At 36.6% G+C, this 27088-nt stretch overlaps 1 protein-coding gene across 2 annotated transcripts; it reads right to left on the bottom strand.

Annotated features, from left to right (window-relative positions):
• Positions 1 to 240: 240 nt before the first annotated feature.
• Positions 241 to 26144, bottom strand: PDE6C (phosphodiesterase 6C). 2 transcript variants are annotated; one of them, XM_036385807.2, is made up of 22 exons: positions 25665 to 26144; positions 17277 to 17429; positions 17082 to 17171; positions 16709 to 16849; positions 16139 to 16213; positions 15986 to 16050; positions 15813 to 15879; positions 15026 to 15073; positions 14671 to 14820; positions 13848 to 13991; positions 13695 to 13763; positions 11417 to 11563; positions 10914 to 11021; positions 10698 to 10807; positions 8589 to 8676; positions 6997 to 7097; positions 5775 to 5882; positions 5143 to 5206; positions 4289 to 4363; positions 4061 to 4144; positions 3039 to 3192; positions 241 to 284 (listed from the first exon to the last, which is right to left on the bottom strand). In XM_036385807.2, exons 1-22 carry the CDS (start codon positions 26142 to 26144, stop codon positions 241 to 243), a joined length of 2565 nt encoding a protein of 854 aa, XP_036241700.1. The 2 variants fall into 2 exon arrangements, with proteins under 2 accessions (XP_036241700.1, XP_036241699.1); XM_036385806.2 differs by having other exon boundaries at positions 241 to 308.
• Positions 26145 to 27088: the final 944 nt, after the last annotated feature.

The raw sequence follows: 27088 nt of genomic DNA on the forward strand, positions 1-27088 counted from the left end.
GTGACATGAAAAAATACCTAGAGCACACAGTTAACTCATTTTGCACCATTATTTTTTCCAGTTTTTAATTGTAACTGGTTTTTAAATCCATTAAAAATTATTTCCAACAAATGGCAAGTGTTTAAGAGGATTAAAAGACTGATCTATACTATTCTATGCAAAGCAGAAATCCACTGGGGCTCATTGAAGTTCTTTCTAGATGTCATTTCTTGTAGCAGGAACAGTGTCTGAGACAAAGAATTACAAAACTACACAGGTTTTGGATTTTCCTTCTTCACCACCACCTCCACCACCTCCAGCAGCACTTTCTGTTAAAAAACAAGGAAGGAAAGTAAAATGAATATTTTCTGTTAATTTTAGCTGCTCTAATTCCTTATTATGGAGTGCTGCTTTTATTTTATGCATATTATGTATGTTTGGCTGTCTGAAATTTCACTGCTTGTCTGGGATATTGGGATAAGAAACAATGACACGTTATAAATACATATGTGTATATAGTGTAGGAGTTGATACCAACATTTCTCAAGGGACCAAACACACACTGAACCACTCTTACTGGAAAGTTTCAGTATTTAAAATACATGACTGTCCCACACATACAAAACTGAGGTATGCAAGCCATGCCAAAGAAAGAAACTCTTGAATCAATATAAGCTGTGAATCTATTTTTGAAGCAGATGATACAAAAACTTTAATTTGACCTAACTGCATAAACGTTTTTCCAACCCTGCATGAATCCTTTTGTAAATACTAATTAAGAGAGAGAGACGTCTCATGTTTTTATTTATAGCTACTGATTCCTCTCTCTCAAATGATGCCACAGATGTTCACTGGTCATAATTAAGATTCTTCAATGTAATAAACTGCATTTCCAGTTTCACTTAAGGTAAGATACCAATATTAGAATTAAAACTTACATTTGAAAGCTGTGGATCACCATGTTACTAGGTCATTTTCGACCCTTTCCACCTGCATTGAAACATGTCACATGATCAGTGTCCTACCCTCTGTAATTTGTGGATATAATCAACACTATGTTACTAACTATGTATTTGATTTTCTCAGTTTAATACTGTATTTTGCTTTACTTCAGTTCTGAACTTTCCACTGTAGTGGTTCAGCAAACATGTTTATTTTTTGTCTACTGAATGGCTAAGAATAGCCAGGTCAGTGTGCTCTAGAGAAACCACCATGGTTCAGCATGTATCAAATCTTTGTTTGTATGAACTGACTTAACAAACCCATATATTTACATGGCCTTGATTTGACAGGGTCAGATCTGTTCTTCACAAATGCCCATGGCCTCATTGCAGCGTGAGTTTTTAAAGGATTCAGAATAATTCCCTTTTGTTTTGTGTTTGCAATTATGATATGCAAAGGCCAGATCCTTAGATTCTGCACATCAGTCTGTCCATGCCTGCCTGTGTAAGGTTTCCTATTTTCCTATAAGGAAAACACTTAAGTGATTCCAAATACCAATGATATAGGATGGTCCTAACTTCCAAGTGAGAGTAGAAATAACTGACTCTTCCTAAATTGATTATTTAATTTCTATTTAAGAAGCTTATACTTAGGAGCATTGGATCTAACTTTGGTAACTTTTTTTGGTAGTATTCTTTGCTGAGAAAGCAAATGTATAAGAAGGTTTGAAGTTGTGTAAGGAGGTCCCAGGTTTTGTTTTGTTTTGCTGGTATTTCTGTAAAGATCAGATGGTTATGTTCCAGTGTAAGGAAAAAGTACTTTTTTCATACTGACAACCAGCTAGTTCTCAGCAATAAATGAATCTTAAATAAAGTTATATGATTTCAAAAAAATGAAAGTGTAATTGAAAATAAACTTGGGAGCAAGTAGGAGGGTGGAATTTTTGTGAAAATATGTGTAAGTAGTTCACACTGTGAGCAGACCAAATATTTGACTCATTCTATTAAACTCTTTCAAAAATGTGCTTTGATTAAATCATGTAACTTAAAGGACTTCTTATACCACTTTGCAACAACTTTTTTTTTCTTTTTTTTATATTTACTTTTATTGTAACCTAGTATCAATTTTATAGGAGCCTATAACTATTTCACACCTGACAGTGACTTGATGGGTGGCCTTGGACAGCTTCTGTTTTGTGAAATGGGAAAAATACTCACCTATTTGCCACAGATACTGATTAACAAATTATTCAGAACTGGTTTATATTTTAAAGATGTGTGAAACACAGAGTAAACTAACTTTTCTTCTTCAGACTAGCTTACCATATATCACTATTTTAATCACACATGGGTTTTTTTCATCTTTGAACCTGTTCAGTCATCTCAATCAATTGGCAGAGCTGCAGCTGCTGCTCCACACGCAATACAAAGAATAAAAGTAACTGACTCATTTCACTCAAGTGAATGACAGGTTTCAAGTTTCTATAAAATCAGATTTTCTTCTAGGTTATGCTATGCAGAACCATGCTTCCAATTTTAGGACTTGTTCTGTCTTTGGAAGGTTAATGTTGAATTTGTTATATGAGAGAGTGTATTTCAGCCAAGAAACTGGTGGTAGGGAACTAGAGCCAAAAGCTTTATCTTAAACTTGGAAGAGAAGTGGGGATTGTCACTGTTTTTTTATGTTCCAAATGCATACTCTGTTCCCTTATGTTTTTCATTTTCAACTGAAAACAAAGCACCTGAATACATTTGGGGCTGATGCCACGCAGAATTTTGATACATGTCTTGTATTTCAGATAAGCAAGGGTTTAATTACATTCAGTTCCAAGTCTTTAGATAGAAGAAATGTTACATTCCCTTCACTTTTGTGGTGGTCATATTATATAATTCTGCAGTTCAGAAAATGAGGTCAGTGTACTGGATTTGTGTAGTCTTTAAAGGTTACTTCTCTTTCAAGTAAAGATAAACCTAATTTGGCTAATTCAGAACTTGCATACCATTAGCATTAAGTTAAATATTGCACAACTGCACTGCATGTGTGAATTTGAGAGAGAGAGAGAATATGTTGGCTGCCATAAAAATATATGTAAATGGAAACCTAAGAAGTTACTTAACCTTTTTGGGCAGCTGCTTCTTCTTCCTTTTTCTTTTGTTCCTCAATAGCTTTCATCTTCTCTTCATATTCATCAGCTCGTGTTTTCCATTCAACCCTGTTGTTTTGAAGACCATCAAACATAGGTGTAATTTCCTTGTGAAATCTTGAGAATTCCTGTACAAGCAATTGAAATTAGTAAATTAGAAATTTGTAAGCACTGATTAATTGTTAGGTCTGAAATTGTAGAAATACTGTTGAGAAAGCATTTCATTATTCTATTACATCTAATTCCAAGGCATAGTGTTGGAAATACTGTGTTTGGATTATAATGCCCTATTGTGCACACAGTCTGTTAGGAAAATATTGTAATTATATGTCGCTCATTTTAATATCTTCCTTAATCCCACATATGATTAGCCTGACTCATATAATACAACTGTGATACATGGTATTTTATCATATGATTATCAGTATCAGGATACAATTATAAAGTCTGTTATCCTGTAACATATACCAAGCAGATGAGGATATTTCTGAAGATGTCAAAAAAATCACATCACATTTTTGCCTGGCATTTTTGAATAATATTAAAAACTAGACAGGGATAAAGAATGTAGTAATTTCAGTGCCTTACAAAAGAAACAGCATATCTACATGCCCCAAATATTGCATATTCATATTCCCTATGCTGTTTTATTAACTGCTTTCTGTAACTATCCACGTTGCTTGCTTATATTAAATGGGACTAGGAAGAATCAAGCTGGACTTTGTAACTCAGTCTTTCCAGGCAATAACAAATCCTCAGCACCCTGAACTTTCACTGGGGTCTTCATCTTTTTTGAATTTGCTTCACATCTCTTGAATTTATTCTATGGGAACAATTCTTTGATGTAACAAAATACTGAAAAATTATGGTGGTTGTGATAGTGGTTCAGCCTGTGACTAAGAGTACTGCTGCTGTCTAGAATTTTTTCCTGCAATTTCTTGTCACTAGTTGTGCCATCAGAACTGCTGGAACAGGAAATCAAAACAAAATTCTTACCTTGTACACGAATGTACACACAAAGTCTATGAAACCAACTTGGAGCTTAGGTAGTTCATCTCCTTTGTTTCTGTCCATCATAGGCTAGAACAAAAGAGCAGTAATTTAGAATATGTAGATATCATGCTTTTTGGTATAGTGATCTCATAAGCATCACGGTTCATTATTTATTCAGTGTTGTCATAATAGTTAATATTGCTTAACACAGTGAAATTATTTAGTACTTACAATAGGCTGTTGCTGTAGCACAGTTCGTTCCAGGTCGCCTTGCTCCCAGAATTCATTTGCGACCATGAGGGCAACCTGAAGAGGTACAATTCAATGAAATTGTGAGCAGAAAATAGTAAATTTAAATAAATAGAACAAGGCTTTCCATAAAATGTGAAAAGACCTACAGACACTGTCTGCTGTACTTAAGGTTTTTCCCAGAAAATTATCACTAGCAATATTTTGATGCATGCTGAGTAAATAACCGGTTATTGCCAACAGAAACAAGGCAACATTAGCAACATAAGTCTTGTAATACCTGTAATGTGTAAAACTTAAAAGAACAAGTATTTGCAGTTGTATTTTGATTATGCTTTGTTAAAATATATTCCTGTAAGGCTAAGTGATGAGCTTTAGCAGGATGGTCAATAATACTGGAGTACTTGAAGTACTTATGTACCACTCTGTATTACAGAATTTTTGTGTGTTTAAGCTGCTTTGCAATGGCATCAAGATCTACAGAATAGACACAATTCAAACCATACTGCTGTTAAATCTGTGCCTTAAAAATAGCTGGAAAGTAGCAAAAGTTGTCTAGCAAAGAAATAATTGAGTGATACTTAAGGGTAGCTAGAACAGCTGCCAGAATCAGCGGTGCCAGTTCTAGTGGAAGGACAAGTAGAGAAGGGCTGACAACTGCAGAGTGATTGACCACCTACACTGACAGTGACAGAAAGGTAGAGGCTCTTTTCTGGAAGCAACAGGTACTTAAATATGCATCAAGTAATAATAAGTTAATTTTTTAATTGATCATGCACCAAATGGGTAATAAAACAAAGAGTAAATGCAGTATTGTCTACTTCAAAAGTACCTACCTTACTCTGTACTTCCCAGGGCTTGGTTATTGCAGACAGGTCACATCCAGTCATCATCATAGCCCTTTGAAAACAAAATCCAAAACAACAGTATAGTTTTGGGTGTCAGGAAGATGGTACTAGACTCTTCAGTGCCGCCCAGTAACAAGGTGAGGAGTAATGGCAATAAACTAAACCACAAGAAGTTCCACCTCCATGTGAGTAAGAGCAAATAGTCACTAAGGGTAGAAGAGCACTGGAACAGGCTACCCAGGGATGTTGTGGAGTCTGTCTGGAGACACTCAAAACCTGCCTGGACCAGTTCCTGTGTAATGTGCTCTAGGTCACCCTGCCTTGGGAGAGGGGTTGGACAGGATGATCTCCAGAGGTCCCTACCAACCCTAACTATCCAGTGCTAGGATGATTATTAAAAAAAAAAAAGGTCTAGGTGTTTAGGAATTTAAGATGCCAAATGAATTAATATTTTGCACATTTTAAGAAGATTTTAGGCATCAGTCTCTAAATTAAAATCATGGTTGTGCTCATCACTGGACAACAACTAAGTCTAAATTTGCATGTTTAGAGGCCCAAATTCTTTTAAAATCTAGTCCTAGATAATTGATTGAATAAGGAGTAAAATATTAACCACCTACATGATGACTTCTTTTTTCGTTGGGTCAATAGATATATACTTAATTGCCTGCTCTTCTGTTTCCATTTTTTCAATTGCATCCACAATCTTTTGAAACATAGTTCTTTTCCTGTTAAAACAAACCAATAAAGCATATATTACTGAATGCGAGTTCCTGCATTAAAAATAAAATATAAAATCATATTTATGATATTTTTGCTTTTTCCAAGTACCATCCTAGTCATAGTAGTATCAAAGTAATACTTCCCTGCTGTTGAATGGAAACTTTTTAGGTAACCCAGACACTTTGATTTTGTTACATACCACTGGCATGTGAAATAGTATGTCAGAGTTCCTGACAAAGAACAACCAATTTCCTACCTCTTCAGATTAAACTCTTTGGGGTGACATTCTCATTTTTTAGCATTACATGTTCGTTACTTCCTGTAACATACTAAATTGGGAAAAGTGAAGCAAATACCAATACATGCTCTGTCACTCCCTCCTACCAAAAATCCTGAGTTACTGACTGGACTGAAAAGAACTATCAAAAACATAAGCCTGTCTTGCTATTGCTTCATAAATCTTCTAGTTTGTGCTTTGAATGAATGAAATAATGAAATTACTATTCTCTAAATCTTAATAACTGCTCTTAAACAATTTCCTGAATTTTTACCTGTCTTCTGACTTTAAATTGTCCCAGTCATAAAACAAAAGTCTCCACATATCTTTAAGGAAGATACCCATTATTAAAGCACACTAATTCACTAACTTAAGAACAGAATTGATAGTTTGAAATTTGGAGTCGTTGGCATATTTAGCACTGGGAACAGTGGATGTCTGACAGGATGTTTTAATTTTCAGCATGCTCCTGCTTACTCTGAGTATCTGTTGTATGGTATGTTAAATGTCACACATGCACACAACCTTACAATTAGGCTATTGAATGCACACTTCTGTAATACAGTACTTGCTATAACTAAAAGTATGTTAGAATGACCTACTAAATGTATTACTACTAAGTATTATGTACATTCATGCATTCTCTAATTTGAAAGCTTATAATCCAACTGAGAATGTCTTGGTTTTTGCAAGAGTTAGACTCAATGGCAACGTTAAATAGAGCTCTGTTCTCTGCATATAAATATCGTTATATACTGTAAATAAACAACTAAAAGCTACAGTTATACATTCAATAGGACTGATTTTTTTCAGGAGGAAGTTATACAGAATTTAGTACTTACTTGAAATACAAAGCCAAGTCAGTTGCTATTATTGCAACTTCAAATAAGTGCAGAACGGTTTCATACTGGCGCTTATTTAGGTTCTGGAAGATGTTTAAGCTCTGCAAGGTGGAAAGTTTAGGATTTCAATTCCTTTTATAACACTGTCTTTGGTTTGTACTATACAGATTGTCTCAAATAGGGTAACAAAATTGGCGGACTACAGTCCTTAAATTAAAATAGTGTTAAAATTAAAAATTCACATTCCATTAACCTAATTTTCCTGACTTTTTTAAAGCTTCCCAGTTCCCCTTTTCTTCCTGTTAAACTGGGCTGGCACAGTTGCCTGCAGCAGTGTGTGGGATCTACCATGGTACGTGCAATGTCCTTTTCCTCAGGCAAAGGGAATGAGACCATCATACAGCATTTTTCTAAGTGTCCTGGTTTTATTTCCTTCTTTAACAGAGACACGAGGCCTGCATGATCCAGGGCACAGTGATGCTGATGAGAGCCTCCAGAGGTCCTGCCAACTGCTCTGCCCAAGAGCAGGAGTCAGGCCCTGGCATCTCACATTTGACAAAGTATACTGCCATCAATAAAGGGAAAGGTTTGTTTTCATATCATAAACCTTCTAGGTTTTTTATTAACATAGCACTGCTGCTGACTGTAAGGATTTATTCCGTGGCCTCATGAGGTCAGGCAACAGCATCACCACAGGGATTAGAAGTGGAAAATGAGGGTGAAGTGGGTGCCTGCCCTTCTGCTGCTAACAAGGGATGGAAGGGGTGCATATGTGCATGCCCTGCTGCTAAACCACCCTCCAAAATACATGGCAGAGAGTGTAAGTAGTGTGTTTTGCAGCAGCCGGGCAGAGCCTGACGCTGCTGAGGGCAGGGTGGCCGGTGCCCAGGGGAGGAGCCGGGCCCTGAGGGGCAGCTGAGCCTGGGGGTGCGGCGGGAGCGTCCCCCTGCTGCTGGGGAGGGCAGCTGGGGAGGGCTGCCCATGCAGGAACATCGGGAATGGAGCTGCGGCAGAGCCTGCCATTCCCGGCCCTGTTAACCCTGAGGGGCAGCTAAGCCTGGGTGGGCAGCTGGGGAGGGCTGCCCATGCAGGAACATCGGGAATGGAGCTGCGGCAGAGCCTGCCATTCCCGGCCCCGTTAACCATGCTGGTTTGGGGCGGGTCTTGGCCTGAGGGCAAGGGGCCTCTCCATGGACATCTTTGTTCCTCAGCTGCCAGAGCCTGCAGCTGAATTCAGACCTCATAAACCAGGCACAGCCGCTTAATGACAAGATTTATATATACATATATATATATTACATTTCCTGCGTTGGTTTCAATACCAGCTGTTTTGTGCAAACAGAAAGAAACCTGAAGAGTGTGAGCGAGGCCCAGAGGAGAAGCTTTTCTATCTGAGGTGAATCTGTTCCAGGACAGAATCACTGATGTCTCTCTAAAAGTGGAAAATGCATAAGAATTTTTCTTAAACTTCTGAATTTTAGCATTTCTTATGTGGACCTAGAGAAATGCATAAGACCCAGTGAAATGTGGAACATTGTAACTTAATTGGATCTTCAGTGTTGACTGGTGTGAGCAGAAGGTCCATGACGTACCTCATCTTGCAGCAGGGTTTTACTGTACTCTAGGTGATGCCTTTCCAAAATGGAAGAGCCATGAAGTTTTGCCAGGGGAGCAGCTGACCTGTGGAAAAATAAGAAATTATTTAGAGTATAATATATATAAATATAATTTGAAGGCAATAGTTTTTATTCAGGTTTCATATTATTGGTATGGTAGTGTAATCTATATAAATTGCCTATTGGTATGATGCAGAGAAAAAACCCCAACTTGCTTCCCTTCATTTTTGTAACTGAGTAATGATGGAACTTGGAGAGCACTGGGTGTCAGTGCCACTAAAGTCAAAGTCATTGTTAGATGCCTCAAAACTCAAAAACTTTGGTATTTTAAATATGGCTTCATTTTGTCCTGCCTGTTCAGTTTTGCTGTTTGTTTAATCTACGCTCCTTTTAGGTACCTTAAAAGTAGCCTTTATCCATCTTTTAGTGTTTATTCTGTGTCATGGCTTGTACATCTGTAACGACTGGGCTGTGTGCCCTGGGATTCTAGTCAACTGTAGCTTAAATCTGAAGTAACAGAATGTGCTGGTTTTGCACCATGCAATATAATGGAGTTTAATTCCTCTAATGCTCTTGGGCTACTTCACTTCCCCAAAATTGCCTTTTTATGGGCAGCAAAAGTCCTGATAGCTCAGGTTTGTTCTGTTTTACCACAGGTCTTAAAAGCATTCCCCTGATGTTGGACTAAGCTTCAAGAAGAGGAAATTCTGCATCAGATTATGGTTGTGAGATGAAGGGAGAAGCATCCTACTTACATGGGCTCCAGGTAGTTCTACGTGTTTGGAAGTCTATTTTCCTCCTTTTCCCCTTGGTTTATAGCTCTGTTTCCCAGATAACCCAAGGTGGATTGCTATATGGCACCCCTATTTGCTCATGTGATTAGGACTGTTGTGGTAAAGCCTGATGAGCTCTATAAATAGCTTTACTGCGTATGAACTCATGTAGAGGGCTTTCATCTAGGGAAGACCACAGTGGAAAGATCACAACCCTCTTTAAACTTGTTTGGATCAGAGGCAGTCCATTGAATAAGAACCAGGATCGGTCATTCTCTTTCCTACGTCACCCGGAGAATCCCTGGGAATAATCAGAAAATCCCTTTGCGTCACTGCTCTAGCACACAGGCTGAAAAGGCTGAAATGTGAGCAGTGGATTCAGGGTCAGAAGGGTAGGATCAATCACTCTGGAGATAGGGTTGGTGGAAACTAGCCAGAAAATGGTAATCTTCTGATATACATGACATTCTAAGAAATGTGTTCTCTGGCTAGCACATGGAAACAAGCCCACACAGATCACATAAAATACTAAATGGTAGGTTGTTCATTCCTCAGGAGAAGAGTGGGTCCCACTACGATACATAATGTTTTAATACAAGGGAAAATTTATATTAATTAATTTTTTTTTCATAACAAACCAGGTAAAAATCACAAAGAAATCCTTTAGACTGTTTTCTCAGGACATATTACAGCATGAATTGCAAAGCTTGAACCCCATGATGTGTTAACTTCTGGGCCTGTGGACCCAGCAGTAGAACTCAAGCTTGTTGACTCAGAATTTTGTATAACATAGGAGATTACATCTCAGGAAAGGACCTATATCAGGAAACTGAGTGTGGGGAAGAACAACTGAACTAGTCAAATTAGACAGTGGAAAACAGCAAAAAATTCTGTCTCACTCTAGACTGGCTCTTGTCTATATCATGTCTTGGATCACTTTCCAGAAAAATGCTTGTGTCCTGTCTTGAAAAAGTAATCCAATTACAGCTTTTAATTTACTTCACTAATTTCTTTGTGTCCTCATGCACATGAGGCTCTGTCTGCCACAATCCAAGCATTGCTGGAGTTTTAAAAAGTTAGAGTCTTAAAAATGGATTGCAGCTGCAGGAGATCCTTCTAAGATTCTGCCTTTGCATTTTGTCTTTGTGTTTCAGCTGCCTGAAGTGCTCTGGGGCAGAAATCTTCTGTAGCATAATTATTCATGCCAGATGAGTATGGAATAGATACCTTATATTTCTGCAAGTTTTGACATTTTAAAATTTGTTTTCCACTAAAGGGAGTACGTTTCCATATATTTGATACTTATACTTACTTCATTTGATACAGGTTATTGGTCCCTCTGTGATCAATGTCGTGGCAGAAAGCAGCAGCAACCATGGCAAAGGCTTCTAAATCAGTATAGTATTTCTTTATTTTTCCTGTCTGTAAAAGAAAACAGATAACTCTGAGTGTGTGTCTTCCTGAATTTTCCATCTGGAGTTGAAAGAATACTAGTTAATGAATTTGGGGTTAATATTAGCAACATTACCATCAGCAGAGTAAACATTGTTTGTCCCACATTGAATCCATGTCTCCAGTTATGGTAAGTGATATCCCGATAACCTTTCCTGACCGTGTACATCCATCTTGTAAGGACCTGTTGGGAACAAAAGGGAACAGACAGCTATTAATTGAAACAGAACCAAGGAACTCCCATTAAATAACTAGAATATACTATGAAATTCTAGAATATACAATGAATTTTTAAATTTTGCAAGTTCTTTGAAAACAAATGTTTTTCATTGAATTAAACATAGAAACAGCAAATTTTTCTTACATAAATGCACGCGGATTTAATTCCTTACCTATCTTACACAATTCAGGATTAATTTGATGTTTTTCTGACAAATATGTAAACATTTCATTGAGAATGGAATATTGCTAAACATACCATTAATATTTTAGTATTGCCTACTTGTAGATTAAAGCATGTAAAACCAGATATTTTTCTTCTATTTAAAAATAAATATAAACAAGAAAAATAAACCAGACCTCAGCTGGGACTTTGAATTTTTCAACAACATTTATCTCAAAGAACAGTCGTATTCCACAAGTTATCAGGCCATGCTCTGTAACAGGGAAGTCACTGAAGCGGAATTCATACAGTTCTAAATCTTTTGGATCAGGTAATTCTTCTTTCTATTAGGAAATAACAAAAACAAGGGGTTTTCTGTCAAGAACAAAGATGGAAAAGCTTTTTTAATTTTCTTCAGTAGAAATACTGTTCAAGGACACTATTATTATGTCTTCAAAGGCGTCAGGTGTCAGTATGAACTAATGTGTATTAAATTATGAAGTACAATCATGATACTGCTGGCTTTCTTCTCAAAATTAGTAGATAAAAGCCTTGGGCAATTCCTACTCTGAATTCCAACAAAATGTGTTGTAACCTTCTCAACATTTCCTTAGTTTAGAAATCTTGGTCCTTGGTAATTCTTTTCCCTGGTATAAAATCCCATGATTCTCCCACTTTTCGCCTGATCTCAAGGCTGCATTCATCTTTTTCTCAGCCAAATTAAATTGCCTATTTTGTATATATGATACAGAGTCCCACTGAATAGCCTAACTGGTAATAGTACTAATAGTGAACTGTTGTCTAACACTCTTCATCTCTCTCAAACCCTAGGGAGAGCAGCATCTGATTTTATAGAGTGTGTTCCAATCCAAACAAGAATTCTTCAAGGAAGTCTGATGCAGCACAAAAATAGCTTATATTATCACAATTACTCCCTCCTCAGTAGTCTATAAAAGATCTTCACTTTATAAAGAAAAAATACTACTGAATGCATGCATATATTTCAACAAATAAGGCTGATAATCCCTTTCCTTCTCCCTGGGTTTTTCCTTTATATCTACGCAGATCTGAGATCAAGGACAAAGAAACCTAGACCAGTGCTGTTTTAAGACCCATTACTTGGTGAATCATCAGATCTAGAAACACCTGCTTTATCCTATTAGTTATCTGGGATTCCAGGTCTTATAATAGGATAAAGCATGTAGCCTTGGCAGTGCAGAAGATATTAGACCTTTGAATTTGTGACTCCACAATGTTGAAAGAAAAGATTGGTTTTTGTAGGTTTAAAAATTCATACCAGTATTATGTTTTTAAATTTAGAGCCTATATCAGAATAATCAGATTTTGCTCCACCCATGGAAAAATCTTGCAATATCTATTATTTTTTGAAGATTTTCATGCTGCTAAATTAAATTTCCTTTAAAAGGCATGTGAAGCTACACACTGTCTGTTGATGTTTTTTTTTCACTACTTGCAAGCTGTGTGAGCATCTGTTGTGTGGAAGCCAGTAAAACATTAACATCAATGCATTCCAGCATGCATGTATACATAATTAAAAAGAGTTTCATGAGATCTTTTCCCTATGGCTATGTGTACATTAGCAAATGTGGTATAATAGGAGGAAACAAGTGAAGTGGTTGGTACTGGAAGTCAACAGATTTGTGTGTATTTTGACCTTTTTTCTTCCATCTAGCTGTTTTGATCCATTAACAGTGGAAGTTCATTCAGTGTTTTCATTCAGAGCACGTCTTTGCTCTGAATTTGAGATTTTTTCTGATAAAGTACATGTGCTCCAGGACTGTTGAAGTGCACTAAATGGGCAAAAATAGGATTTTTTTTCCAAAGACAATGCCTTTCTAGATTGAAATACTAAGGCAGCCAGAGGACTGCACTATAAACTCATTTTTGGTTTAGTAGTAGCAGAGTAGTAGAGCAGAGAACTCATTAGGTCAAATCTGTTTTGTCACTGTGGAGTCACAGGTCACTGTCTTTAGACTTCTGTGCTACAGAAATGCAGGAAAAAATAATCTGAAAGTAAGTTTGTTCCGCTGGACACTGCTACCTCCTTTCTCTTACCTACAATGCAAGTAGCCTCACCACAATATCCCTTTCTTTTATTTTCAGAATTAAATAAATTAAATTCAGTTATAGACACAGCATTTTCCCTATGAATATTTTGAGAAATGTAACAATTTAAATCTTAATTAATATAAAAATGTCTATGTAACTGTGACTGTCCAAGTGTCTTAATGTACATTTGTGACAGAATGCTTCCCTTCCTGTGCGTAGCAGTGGGGTCTGCACAAAGAAGGAGAGAAGAGGGTGAAGATGTGTTGCTAAATCAACTCCATCTAGCCTGATAGCTAACATTGATTGTATTCATCAGGATTTCACCATACACAACCTTTTCTATGATGAGGACACGTTACTGTCTGATATAAATACACCCCCTGAATTTTCAATTTAATGACTTACCAAAATCCTGATGAGATCCTTTTGATCGCATTCGTCTAAACTTTTTGCATTCAATTTCTCCTTGTATTTCTAAAAATGAAAAAGAGTAAGAGAATTCAGGTTTTGTGTAGTAAGTTTCCTGTTTTAATTTTGTGGCTGTGGACAGAAACTTACCAGGATAGATTCAACTTCAGCAGGGGTGGCCTTTGTCTGGTACATAAGCATTTCCTGAGCAATGTCTTTCCTGTTTTCAAGTTTGTTCATTTTGTCATAAGTGTCAGTATTTAAAACAGACCACCCCAGGAACTGTGTGAGAGTCTGCAACAAAGTCAAGTAAAGCAGAGATGATGCCGTGACAACAGAATCAACCTGAAAATTTGAACTTAGCTTTCTTAAAGTCCCATTTCTGTTAGTGCCCTTTGAAAAGCAAGGTGCCACTCTACTCGTTAGAGGCCTTTATCTTCCTTCAGCCAGTTCTCTTAGCACTCACAGCTTCTAATGACATTTGGCTCATTAAGTAATTAATATTCCCATTTTATATACAGGACTCTGAGGCTTATGAAGCTTAAGTCAAGTGGGTGGACTTGCGTACACTGTGTAGCATCTTACCTTGCCTGAGTGCATGTGATTATGAACGCTCTGTGAACTCCCGTGGTCACAGGCTTGGCATCCATTGGCAAGCAGCACACCATACCTGCTTACCCACTGCTACTTAGGACATGCTGACCATCATTAAAAAGTCAAAGGATTAAAAGTAAAATTATAAGCAACTTTTGTTTATTGCTGGAATGTAAATGATCACTTAAAAATTTTCAGTTTTATAAAGCAAGATAAAATCTTAGATTCTTAAGAAACTGCATAGTGAAGAAGATAGACAATTGGCTAGGTGTTAATATGGCCTACTTGAAAAATTTTTGACACATAAAAATGACTTTTTACTGCAATATTTTTTTAACATCATATATCTCCTCAAAACTTTTAATCCTATTAAGCTTACTTCAGTGATCTGTTCATCATATTCGTCAAAAGGTTTTCCATCTTTCCTGTTGTAAAACGTTGCAACTCCCACAATTTCTTCTTTTTTGTTGACAATAGGCAATGACAAGACGTTTTTGATAACCCATCCTGATTCATCCACTGGTCCTTTCTGTAGGAAAACCAAAAACCAGGAAATGTGTATTTCTTTGAAAGTTATAATACAGCTGCGGACATAAGCAATGTAACAAAAAAAAATTTTTGTGCATCACAATCAAATGAGAAATTATTTATACAATTACCTGTATAACCTATTAATGACAAGCACTAGAATATTTTTCTACAAAATTTGTAATTATTAACATTACTGAATTTACCTGAAATGTGAAGTATTCATCTGCTGGGGCATTCATCATGTTACAAATCTACAGCATAAAGAAAATGACACATTGTTGAAATGGAATATAATGTTCATCAAAACTTGATCTAATAATTTTTAAAGGAATATCTATTTTCTAAGCTAGCAATAGTAAGCATCCTAGCTAGCTACAGAAACTAAAACTGTTCCTCTTAAATTAGATGTGGTTATTCTAACAGACATAATTTTGGAACATTTGTAGCAAAGTCCCTCAGTGTCTCAGAGTGCAAAAGCATAATGCTTAAGAAAATCACTTCCAGTTTAAAATGGCTTGGGGGTTTCTAGAAATAAATGAGTACTATGGGCTCTAATGGATGTATGACAGCTATGAGTAACCCTGTAGCTCTAAAAATGCTACAGGGTTACCCATAGCTGTCATACATCCTGACTTTGAATTACGTATGTCTATGCAAGAAGATACAGGAAATTAGGAAAAATTTAAAACTTGCATGTGATGATTTTCTTGCTTTGGCATTTTTTGTGACATTTAGAACACCAGGAAAGTGACATCAGACACACATATTATTCCTCTGATATCATCACAATCTGAGGGAAATTATCCTGCTGTTTTCACCTTTTGTGCTGATGCTTTGCCTCCATCCAAATACTGATTCAAATTATTTCACTGGAAGCATCATGGTATTTTTGTAGAGGATTTTGGTCATGGGGAGGTTTTGGGGTTTTTTGTTCAGTGAGAACAACTGCATGATTTAAAATGCTAGTTTTTAGTTTTGCTATGAACTTACAAGACCATTTTCAGCCACATATGTTGGCAATCCACTGACAAGACACCAGTGATCTGCTGGAGGTGACCTTTTGGGAGACAATGAAATTAATTTATTTCTACAATGTAGACATTCTATTCTGTCCCAGCAATGTCTAATTACTACGCATTCATCATCTGCCAGTGAATACTCACGGAATGACTTTGATTTCTTCTTGTCCATGTAACAGATAGTCAATAATCTTATAAAAGTTGACTTCCTAAATAAAAATATAAAAACATCTAGGTGACTTGTAGAACTTCAGTATCAAACTTGAGATTCATAAAAAGAAAAATTAATATCCTCACTCGTCCATCAGGTGTCTTGGGGCCTTTGTAAGGTTCTGCCTCCCCCAGCCGGATTGGCCACTCGTCATAGAACTCCTGAGAAAATGATACACAGGGAAAAAGGAAAAAACAAATCAGTTCTGGGTTCATAGATAACATCACATCTGTGTAATACAGTTTGGTTTTTATTTCTACTTAGTTTACAATGGTCATATTTCAGATAGTGTTAAGAAAACATTGGTAATTATATTCCAGGCAAGAAATGTTTGCCAGCAAATTGCAGGCTAATCTTATCCCTAAATAGTTGCATAGCTTAATTGTTCTTTTAACAGGTAGATGTTTCTAAAGCAATAATCAGACCTGCACCTCCACCCTTTCTTGCATGGAATGATGAATATGAAAAATTATTTCATAATTGGTGTTTATGTTTATTTTGGTTGTATCCTTTGCCATATTTATATTTTGCATGTAATCTTTGTAACATTGTTAGGTTTTAAATAAATTATCCCCTAGAGTTAGAAAGCATGGGAACTTTGTGTCTTGGAGACTTCACATTAGGAGTTTGTAGCAAGGAGGAAAAATAGTTTTTACCTTCTCTTTAGTCATGTCCAGAAGACCAACAGAGTATCTTTCACAATTCAAATACATTCGAATAGTATACAGTGCTTTATGAAACTGTCGTTCTATATCTGTTAGCTCTTCAAATACTTTGTTGGCAGACCACAAAAGCATCTATTTACAACAAAAGAGAAGGAGGATAATGTTCAGAACAGTAAGAAAACATAAACATATGAATCCTAGGCATTCCAGAATGAAATTATAAAGTGCATCACTGTTAATAAATTTTAAAAAGAATAAATAGATTGTATCCTTACTTCAATAAGATTGCAAGTTTATAAAATAGTGGGAATGATAATTGTTTCAGAGAAAAATGAACTATTTTTATTAAGAAATGCTTCTATACCTGGCTTTTTCGTGATTCAATATTGTGGAGATATGACGTATGATTATTTCTTATCATCAAAGATATAAAGTTGAGGTATTTTTTAAATACCTAAAAAGACAAAGATCAAAAATTAAACAAAAGTATTACATTAAGATATAGAGTCACTCAAACTACTTGTTGAACTAAAAGCTGTGTTATTATGTGACATTTTACCTCTTCATCCTCTTTTGAGAACTCAGGGGCATTTAATTTGTTGAGTGCCATCACAACAGCAAGCACCTCTTTACCCTGTGTAATTGCTGTTGCCAACATATTGACTGTTTTATAACCAGTTTTTTTGTCCATGAAGTCAGAAAAATGGTTGTTCTGAAAAAAAGGGGAAAAAAATCACAAGTTAAATGCAGAACAATTACCATGCCAAGAGTAAATGATCATTTTATTTGGTAACTGATGTTTGCAATGCTGTGAGCACTGTTTCACAGTGCAGCAGGTTTATACTTGGAAAAACCCACTATGATTACTTAACTGGATCTTGCAGAGTTATATGTACAAGCTTAACTGAAGCATTGGTTATGAAGGTAGCCTCTGAAACCAAGTGCAGGTCTTTATTATAATGCTGAGAAATTAAAAATATGGGAAATACATGATCTTGTCTCTGCCTGGTAATCTAATCTATATGGTTTGCATTTTAGAGAATTACTTCATAGCTGTGTTAATATTTATTATTATTTTATTATTTCAGTAAATAAAATTCATTATGCATTTTCCTCATACAATATTTAAAAGTACCTTCTGTCCTGTATAAAATACTTATGGCAGAGAAGCATCCCCAGCAGGTATTCCCCTGGCTGACCTGTTTCTTATTCCTTCCTGTCTGACACACTCCCATCCCTGTTGCTCCCAGCTCTACAGGCTCTTTTGGTGAAAGCAGAGGATATAGGTATAGGATATAGGACCAGAGCTGCTTTTGTTGAGTGTGTGATCCTGTGGGAATAAGGCCATGTGACTAATGAATGATCCACAACTCAGTACTCCATATTTACATTTTCATCCTCAAAACCAAATGCTGTGGAGGGTTTAGCAAAAGCTATTATTTTAATTTTTTTAATGTAAAAATATTGAGAAACTAGTTCATGCTTCATGTATAACTCATATTATTATTTCAGATATTAACTCATATATTTATTTCCTCATATCCAAGAAATTATTGATGTTTTCTTCAAAGGCTTTAGTGTTCTCTTTAATTTAATACAAAAGGGATTCAAACATTTTCAGGGAAATCTGTTTGTCAAGGGTTGTTATGTTTTGTTATGTTATTAAGAAAATACATCTGAATGAGGTGAGTTATGAGTTGGAGGTTTGAAATCTGTTGAGATGTGCATACTGAGAAGTGCCATGGGTCTACTAAGCAGCTAAAATAGCCAGACTCTGTCTTCACAGAGCCTTTTCCATCCCCTCAGATTTCACTGCTAACATGTCAGTACTCAGACTTCTCCAGAGATGAGCACTCAGCTCACTGCATGTCTATGCCCAGAGCTGCAAACACTGCTGCTATTCATTCCTGCCTTAGCTTAGGCAGCTGACATCTGCGTGGTGCATCCCAAGGTGTCTTCCTTGCTGACAGGCTGGACACTGTTGCAGGATGCCACATCATGGAACTTCAGCTTTCATAGAGTATACATAAAGCTTCTTAAAGAAAACCCCAAACAAATAAGCGTTTTCTAGGTTATAAATCAAGCATGACAATGCTTAGAAATGGCAGAATTAAAATTGTTTGTTTATTATTTAGATTTTTCCTCTTAATTTTCTTTTGCCCCTTTTCCCTCTAGCAATTTTTTCTAGTATAGTTTGAATTTATAGCATATACAACTCTAACAAGAAAGACAGAATTTTATTATGTCATCAAAATATTAGGGTTTGGGCTTTTTCCTTGTTTTTCATAGTCTTTAGGCAGTCCATCTTTTATGTTTGCATTTTATATTTCCTTCTAGGGCTGCATTTCAGTGAAACAAATTAAATGTCTGGAAGTAACTTTTAAATATTGTATTTATGCCCTGGGCTCTCTTGTAGAGAATTGATTCTCTTAATGACAGTCTGTGCCATCCCCATAAATCTCATTCAATGTATCAGGCTCTATTTAGGTCCCTGGAAAGTATAGCCACTTTTGAATATATTGCCCATGTGAAAATGGGATGCTTTCTCTGTTTCCAACAAACTGCCTGAGTTGTTATTTTCTGTTTTTCTCAGAGAAAGGCATAGGAGCATCTCCTGTAACAGATATCCAAAGAAAATGCCAAGCAATCTGTCTCTTCTGTGTGAGAATCAAATACTGTCCTGCAGCCTGCTAAACAAGTATGTTATTACATGGAAATATTCGGTTTTCTGTGGGATGTATTATCTACCGACACAACCATTCTGGACTTGGGTGTGGTTTTGAGCTTTGGGTTTTGCATTTCTGACTGTTTTAGCCATTGAAAACCCAGTAAATTAGACAGGTAACTTGACCCTGTTTTGAAGTCCCTCTGTGTCACTAAGAGCATCTAGCATTCCTGGTGAGGCCCAGGTTCTTGGGTGTAGGGTACTGTATTCTGCTGTAAAGGAATAAATAAACACTTCAGACACTCCTGGATTTCTGAACACTTAAAAGGGATCTGTAGACACTAAATCAGCTGAATCATTTACTTTGTTTAATAATGCCAGAATGAAGGTACAAGCAGTGGTGATCAGAAGTGTTCAGAAGAAGCACTTTGGTCATGCAATTTTTGCAAAGGATAGAAACATTTTAATACAAGTCTCTGTTAATAAATAGAAAGTTTAGTAACCACAAGCCATCCTGTGCCTAGATAGTGTGAAGCAGAAAGATAAAAATACCTTCTAATGAATTGGCAGCATTCCCACAGCACGTACAAAGACTCCTGTCTCACATGATTTGCACATACAAGCAAAACATTGTGCTTAGATTTAGGCTTTTCATTACTGAATATTTTAAACATAATCTCTAGGAGTTTTGAAGCCTTTATTTCCAACAGAGTTGTAAAAACATTTTCTCTTGGGAGCATAAGCACCTTCTTTTTTCCAAAGAAAATCACTTTTCACAATATCTAAGGAATCATGTTCATAGACGAATAATCAAGAAATGTGGTCTGCAGAACCAGAGCCAGAAGAACATCTTGGTGCTTCCATGACTACATGAACGTGGACACTTAGTCTACTTGAGCCTGATCTTATGAATCAAACTATCTTTTAGAATAATGTTTTGAACTTTCAGCTCTCACTTTAAATCACAAAGTAGGCTTTAAAAGAGAAATTATGGAAAAGAAATCTGCTGCTAACTCCCTAACTGTAGTACATTTGCAGACATTTCCTACTAGCTCCATTTAATGTTGAGATTCTGAGCCATTTACTATACAATGATCAGTTCTTTAAATAGGCCCTGAGATGTGCAACATATCCTGGATTTGCAAAGCCAGCACCAGAGTCTAGCTAGCACAACCAGCTAGCACAACCCTTTTGATGGAGGAATGTTTCCTAATATCCAATCTGAACATCTCCTGGCGCAACTTGAGTTCACTTCCTGTTATCCTATTATTTGTTAGTTGGGAGAAGAGGCTGACCCCCACCTTTCAGGGATTTGTAGACATTGATAAGGCCCCTCTAAGCCTGCTTTTCTCCAGGCTCAACACCCCCAGCTACTTCAGCCATTCCTCACAGGACTCGTGTTCCAGATCCTCCTTCAGCTTTTTCACCCTGCTCTGGAGATGCTCCAGCACCTCAATATGTTTCTTGTAATGAGGTGCCCACAACTGGACACAGGATTCAATGTGTAGCCTCCCCAGTGCTTGGTACAGGGCAGCAATCTCTGCCCCAGGTCCTGCTGGCCACACTGTTTCTGATTCCAGCCAGGATGCCCTTGGCCTTCTTGCCCAGCTGGGCACTGCTGGCTCCTGTTCATCAGCTGTTGATCAGCACCCCCAGGTCCTTTTCTGCCCAGCAGCTTTTCAGCCACTCCTCCCTGCATTGCTGCCTGTGGTTGAAATGATCCAATGCACAAGGGGTAAGATTTAATCCTGCAGGTGAGGAGATAGGGCCAAGACAGCAGATGCCTGTTCTCCTCCACTTCTTTCCCCTTGTAAAGCACAGAGGAAAAAGGGGTTACGGTGACCCCTTGCAGTTATGACTATTTTGCTCCTATTGGGTGGGAGGTTCTGGTTTGGATGGATGAGCTCAGACTGCACATAGTTCTTTGCATCATCTCCACATGTTTCTGGTTTTCTTTCTGGTAGTTCTACGGTATTTTCTCTCTTACTGATCATTTGTTCTTCCACTGATTGTCTTGCATTGGCTCAAATTTCTCAAAACTTTAACCACTTAATAGGTGGTAATAATGTGTGGTAATGTTTCATCTCTTAGTTCTACTCAGCCTAATTTCAACTCACAAATGTTTTTGTTTCATAATGATATAATTGAGTATAAATAGAAAATAAAAAACACATACTAGTCATCTACCTGGCCCTTTCTTAGGCCACACTCCAAAAATTACGCATTGCCAGGGATGTCAGTTTTATTTTAAGATGTAACTCACTAGCATTACAGAACAAATTGACTTTGTTATTGCCAACATGACTAGAGTTATGTCCGTGAAATGCCAGCTTGTTATTTGCCATATGTATTGACTATTTTGCGACTTCTTGAAATTGGATTTGTATTATATTAATTGCTTTTTCACATGAAACAAGAAAATTAGGTAAAAGGGAGCTTTTACTTTTCATTTTTAATGTACTTTTTGGAAATCTTAGAATAGTAAATAAAGAATTGGTGGGGTTTTTTTCTGGAAGGCACAATGAATAGGAATGCATTCCTGTATTAAAATATTCTGGTAAATTGACTAAATCTTTGCCATAATAGAAGATTGGAATGTGTTTCCATTTTTCCAGTTAATATTTGTTGAGCTTGAGTTTCTGGCAATCTAGTGTTTATTATCAAGATAAGATAAAATGGAGGAGCAGACATTAACATTTACAGTGCATATTCTTCCCATGCAAAAAGCTACCTCAGACAGGCTGGAGTCTGGGGACCAGAACATCCACATTAATCTGAAAGCCCTGTCAGTTTAGACAGGCCTGGAATTAAAGTCTCTCCCACTCTTGGGTTAAAGTGTAGAGCTGCTGTTCTGAAGCTGGATCAGCTTACAAAGGGATGATACCAGTGCTTGCAACTTGAAGATGTGTTTAAGTTGATTTGTACCATGGGTTTCCAGTGGTTAAATTAGGTGCCACAACAATCACTCTTCTGGCTGCTTAATCTGAGTTGGAATCTCCCATGGTCTCTTGTTTCTTCACTTCACTGGGGGTTGTGAATTCCAGTGCAAGACCTCTAAAAATGAGGACTAGTTACTTCAGCATCAAAATATTTTAGCTCCTTTATAGATCTAATCCAAAAGCCTTCACTTCCTTTGAAGCATTTTCCCACCATTTTTATAATTTTATACTCAACTATAACAAACAATATTATTTCTTGAGTTTCCAGTCGTTAATTAAATCCTTGTTTTCAAATACCTTTGAACTGAAAGGAGCAGTGTAATAATTTAAATAGGTTATGGATTAAAGCAAATATATAAAGTCTTTATTATTGATTCTTACAAGCTGAGAATGTGAGATTTTGATTCCCCAAAAAATACATACTCCTTGTAGAGGTATTTTTTAGTTCTTAGTTTTATTTGGAAATAATGCCTTGGAGAAAAATGTAAGGTAATTGTACTCTCCTTTATAATGTTGTCTGTGTTATCAGTTACTGTTAAAAGAATATTAATGGACATATCAAATTTTTTGAAGCCTATTATTTTACTTTGCAATATTTGAGGCACATAATCTGCTGTACACTGTGAATAATGTGAGACAAATTATTAGGGTAATGGTCCTGCCTGGCCTCCTGTTTCTCACAACTATGAAATCCTGGATTAAACACTATTAGCTCTCACAGTCAACTTCTACATAATCTTGTGGGGAGGAGACTGACTACTAAGTTAATTATCAAAGGTCTGTATCTTTCCCTCTGCTTTTCTTTTCTGGAGCATTAGTCAGGATGAGGAGCTTCCTCACGTTTATTGGTACCTTTCCAGTTAGAAGGAGATAATCCCTAAAGAAGTGGTTACCAGGCACTAAAAGTGGAATAATTTATTTTTCAATGATTTATTGCTGTTGTGATCTTTTATTGCATTTACTTTTGTTATAAAGGGGTAATGATTGAAGCATGAAAATGTCACACCATGCCTTTGTCAATGTTGTCATGTACTTAAGACTTAAAAAACACTATGTTGTTTGGATATGGACTGTGTCAACAGTAAACAGTGGATAGAAATACCATTTTTAAAGTACTAAAGCCAACTAGAAATAATCATTGTGTATTTTGTATTCTGACAAGGCACTAGGGGAAAATTTCTTCTCTGGCTTAACTCTTCCTGTCATGTTTTGTTCATAATGTGGGTAGCAGACAATCTTGTTTGACTGAAGTGTATATGTAGTGAACTGAAAAATAATAATCCTTTCTGAAATGTGGTAAAGACTTCAGTAGCTGCATATTTCTGCTGCCATGGACTATTTATAGGCTTTAAACATTAGTGATTCAAGCTGCAGTTCTGGGTTTGCTATGGAGAAAAAGATTCTGGTGACATAATTGGGAGATCTGCGTGTGGGAGGAGTGAACTTGGACATTGACTTTTTGTACACAAAGAATGAAAATCCTGACGTTTTTAAGATCTTTAGGGCTGTTTTTAAATATCAATCCTTGGTTCCAGAGAAGTCTCTGGGAGTTTTGCAATAATGTAATAAACTGTCAATATTCCAATGATATTTAGTTACCAAATTTAGATTAATGGGACCCTAGTTCAATTGCATTTTTAAACGTGTGCCTAATGGCATAGACCTCAGTAATCCTAAGAGAGTAAATGGGTGCCTATGTAAAGATTACCTTAGAATGATTGAATAATAACAGATACTCAGATGACATGAATTAATGAGCACAAAACGCCTAGCAGGATTAGATGGACAGAAAAGTTCTCTTTCTTAAGCATGTATAAGTGACACTTGTCACAAAATTTTGAACAAATCCTATTGCAAAACCAGAAATATTTGGTTAGCCCTGCTCTGGGCACCTCTGACATAATGATATTAAGAAGCAGTGCAGTGTCTGATAGGAGGCACATCTTCCCTGATCCTCCTGATCTTTTCTCATGTAATCAGTCTTATGAACTTGGACGGATTATCCTCCAATCTCCCCACGTGGTGGTAAGAGGCAATAAATCAGACACTTCTTGTCAGAACAGCAGCCATTGAAGAAAGGATATTAGTGGTCAGTTGAAAATGAACTGATGGTTTTCTCAAATCAGTCAGTCTTCTGTTTGCTCCTGTGATTCCTACTTACATCTGAGGCAGTTTACTGTATATTGGAATGTTATTTTCCTATATATAAACTTTCGTTTCTGAGCTGTAAAAGTAGTCCTTTATAACTTTTAGCATGACAAAAGATATTAATTTTTGTTTACCTCCTGCAAAACATAGTTAATTGCAGTGTATAGATATTTTGATTATTTACATGGAGCTTAGAACACAGTAGTGGTTTCTATCTCTAAAATATTCTGGAATTTTAAATTGACTGTATAGGAAATACTGCGAATCCAGACTGTCATCTTGATAATTATCTTAGCACCATTTGATTATGTTCAATATAGGACTAAAAAGAAATGAAGATGGCAGCATTTGTTGATGCAATGTTAGTTATTTTTAAGGAAATCTTTAAGGAAATCTAAGGAAATTCAAAGCATGTTTGAACTACATGTCCCCATGTATTTCAGAGCAGTTTCTAAAGCAGATCTCACACATGCATGTTTCACTTTTATTAGGTCACTCACGATTTTAATTAACATTTGTAATAAATAATAATAATAAAAATTAAAATAAATAAATAGTGTAATAAATAAACTCTCATCAGCACCTTAAAGAAAGAAGGTGATTTAGCGCAGATTCAACGGGAACCTCAAAAATGTCAGAACAGCTCTGACTCAATTATTTTCTCCTATAGATGGTTTTGAACAAAAGCCCTGGTTCCAGACATACTCAAAACCAAACCCATTTTAAACACTGACATAAAGCTGAACATGTATGTTGACATCATCTTCCTCTGTCCTCATTCACTTACTAATAAGGATACATCCTCATTACAAAAACCGCAAATTAAATTATTCAGAGATGCATGTATGGCAGCATGAAATTATATCAGAGAACACTTGCAAACCCATACTGGAAAACAGAATACAAGCCTGCCTTGTTCAGCAGAAACTCAGGTATTTAACGGTCTCTATTAATCTAATATTCTCCTCCATTATTATAGTCATTGACATTACAACTACTACAAGGACACTGAAAACACTTAACTAGGCAACATTATGTGGTTCTATTGGATTTTAAGCCATCTCTGCTGATGCTTTTCTCATGTTATTGGTCTGGATTTCTGTCTCAGATTTTTCTGAAGAACAACTTTTAACCTCAAACCCTGGGCAGGAAGAAGCAAATGCACAGAACCCCATTCCCAAGAGAAGTCACTTACCTTTGTCACATCAGGTATATTAAAAAACTTCTTCGTATGAGCAACCCATCCCACTATCCCGATGTCCAGAGGAAAAACAGTCTCATTTTCTGGTTTCACCAAATTCTGCTCATAGTTGGAAGTTGGAGTGATATCAAGAATCCTGGAGGCTACCTCTGGAGTACCATTTCGGGAGCGACAAATGAACAGACTACACCGATCAGCTGCCAGCAGCTGTGCCAGCCTCTGCAGGGCCTTGTGCACCATCTTTTCCATAACACATGCCTCATCCTGAAGTTCTGATACCAACTCAAAAATTATGTTACTCTCCTCCAGACGGGACATTTCTTTGAAGCTGACTCCTTCCTTCACATCTCCAGGGTTCACGTTAAAGATACTTCCCACCACTTCAGGTCTCACTTTTCGGTCGAAATACTCCTTGGCAAACTGGGGATTGTTCTCCAAGTATTTTTCAACAGCATCTTTATTTACCTCACCCATTTTTGCTGGATTTTTCTTAGGATTTCTTTTAGAACTGCATCACCATCAAAGCAGGAATGGCAGCAAGAAGTCCTAACCTGTTACTAGTAAGAAAAATGTACTTTGTACATATTGTATAGCTCACAGACATAATACATTCATCTTCCTCTGTGGCTTCTGAGCCTTCTGATACTCTTGAGATATGACAGAAGGCACTGGCTTAGCATCTTCTTAGTGTGAGATCTTGGAGACCGCTAATTAAAGAGATGTCAGGACACTAAACCCCTGAGCATTCTTAGCTCATAAATCCTCAGGGAGCCATTTTAGCATTTTAAACTAACCAATTAATTCTTATAAAATTGTCTGATGTGTAGATATGTGCACCTGTATGTTATTCCCTTCATTCACCATATATATACTCTACTGTGCACACAGAAGTTCCTATTAAAACTTCATATGAGAAATTCCACCCAGACTCTTACCCCACATTATACACGTGCACAGATGTACACACGTGTATTTGTGGGAGGCACTTAAGGGCAGGAAAACAGAATGTTATGGAGAAATCTTTTAAATGGCAGAAATTAGCTTTCCTTAAAATAGTCAGGAGATGATAGAAATTGGATTACTAAAAGCAAATAATTATGAAGTTATACATAAATAAAATGGGTGAAATTCTTAAGATCTTACAGAAGTCTGAACTTGCTCAAGTGCTCGAATGATTTACCTAGGTGAAGATGGAATAAAAGAATTAGAATGTGACTTAGCAGAGCCAGATATGGCTTAGTCTTTTTTTTTCCTTCAAAAAGAGAGAGGCAAAATAAAGAATAAAATCAGAAAACTGATTAAATTCAAACTGAGGAAACAGTAAAATTTTTATTCTAGAAGCATAAATATCCAGTCAAGGTCTACACTTTCTTCAGAAAAAGTTGGAGATGTCTGTTCTATGAAATAGCACAAAAAGG

The sequence above is a fragment of the Molothrus ater genome, chromosome 8, assembly GCF_012460135.2.
Source record: "Molothrus ater isolate BHLD 08-10-18 breed brown headed cowbird chromosome 8, BPBGC_Mater_1.1, whole genome shotgun sequence".
NCBI lineage: Eukaryota > Metazoa > Chordata > Aves > Passeriformes > Icteridae > Molothrus > Molothrus ater.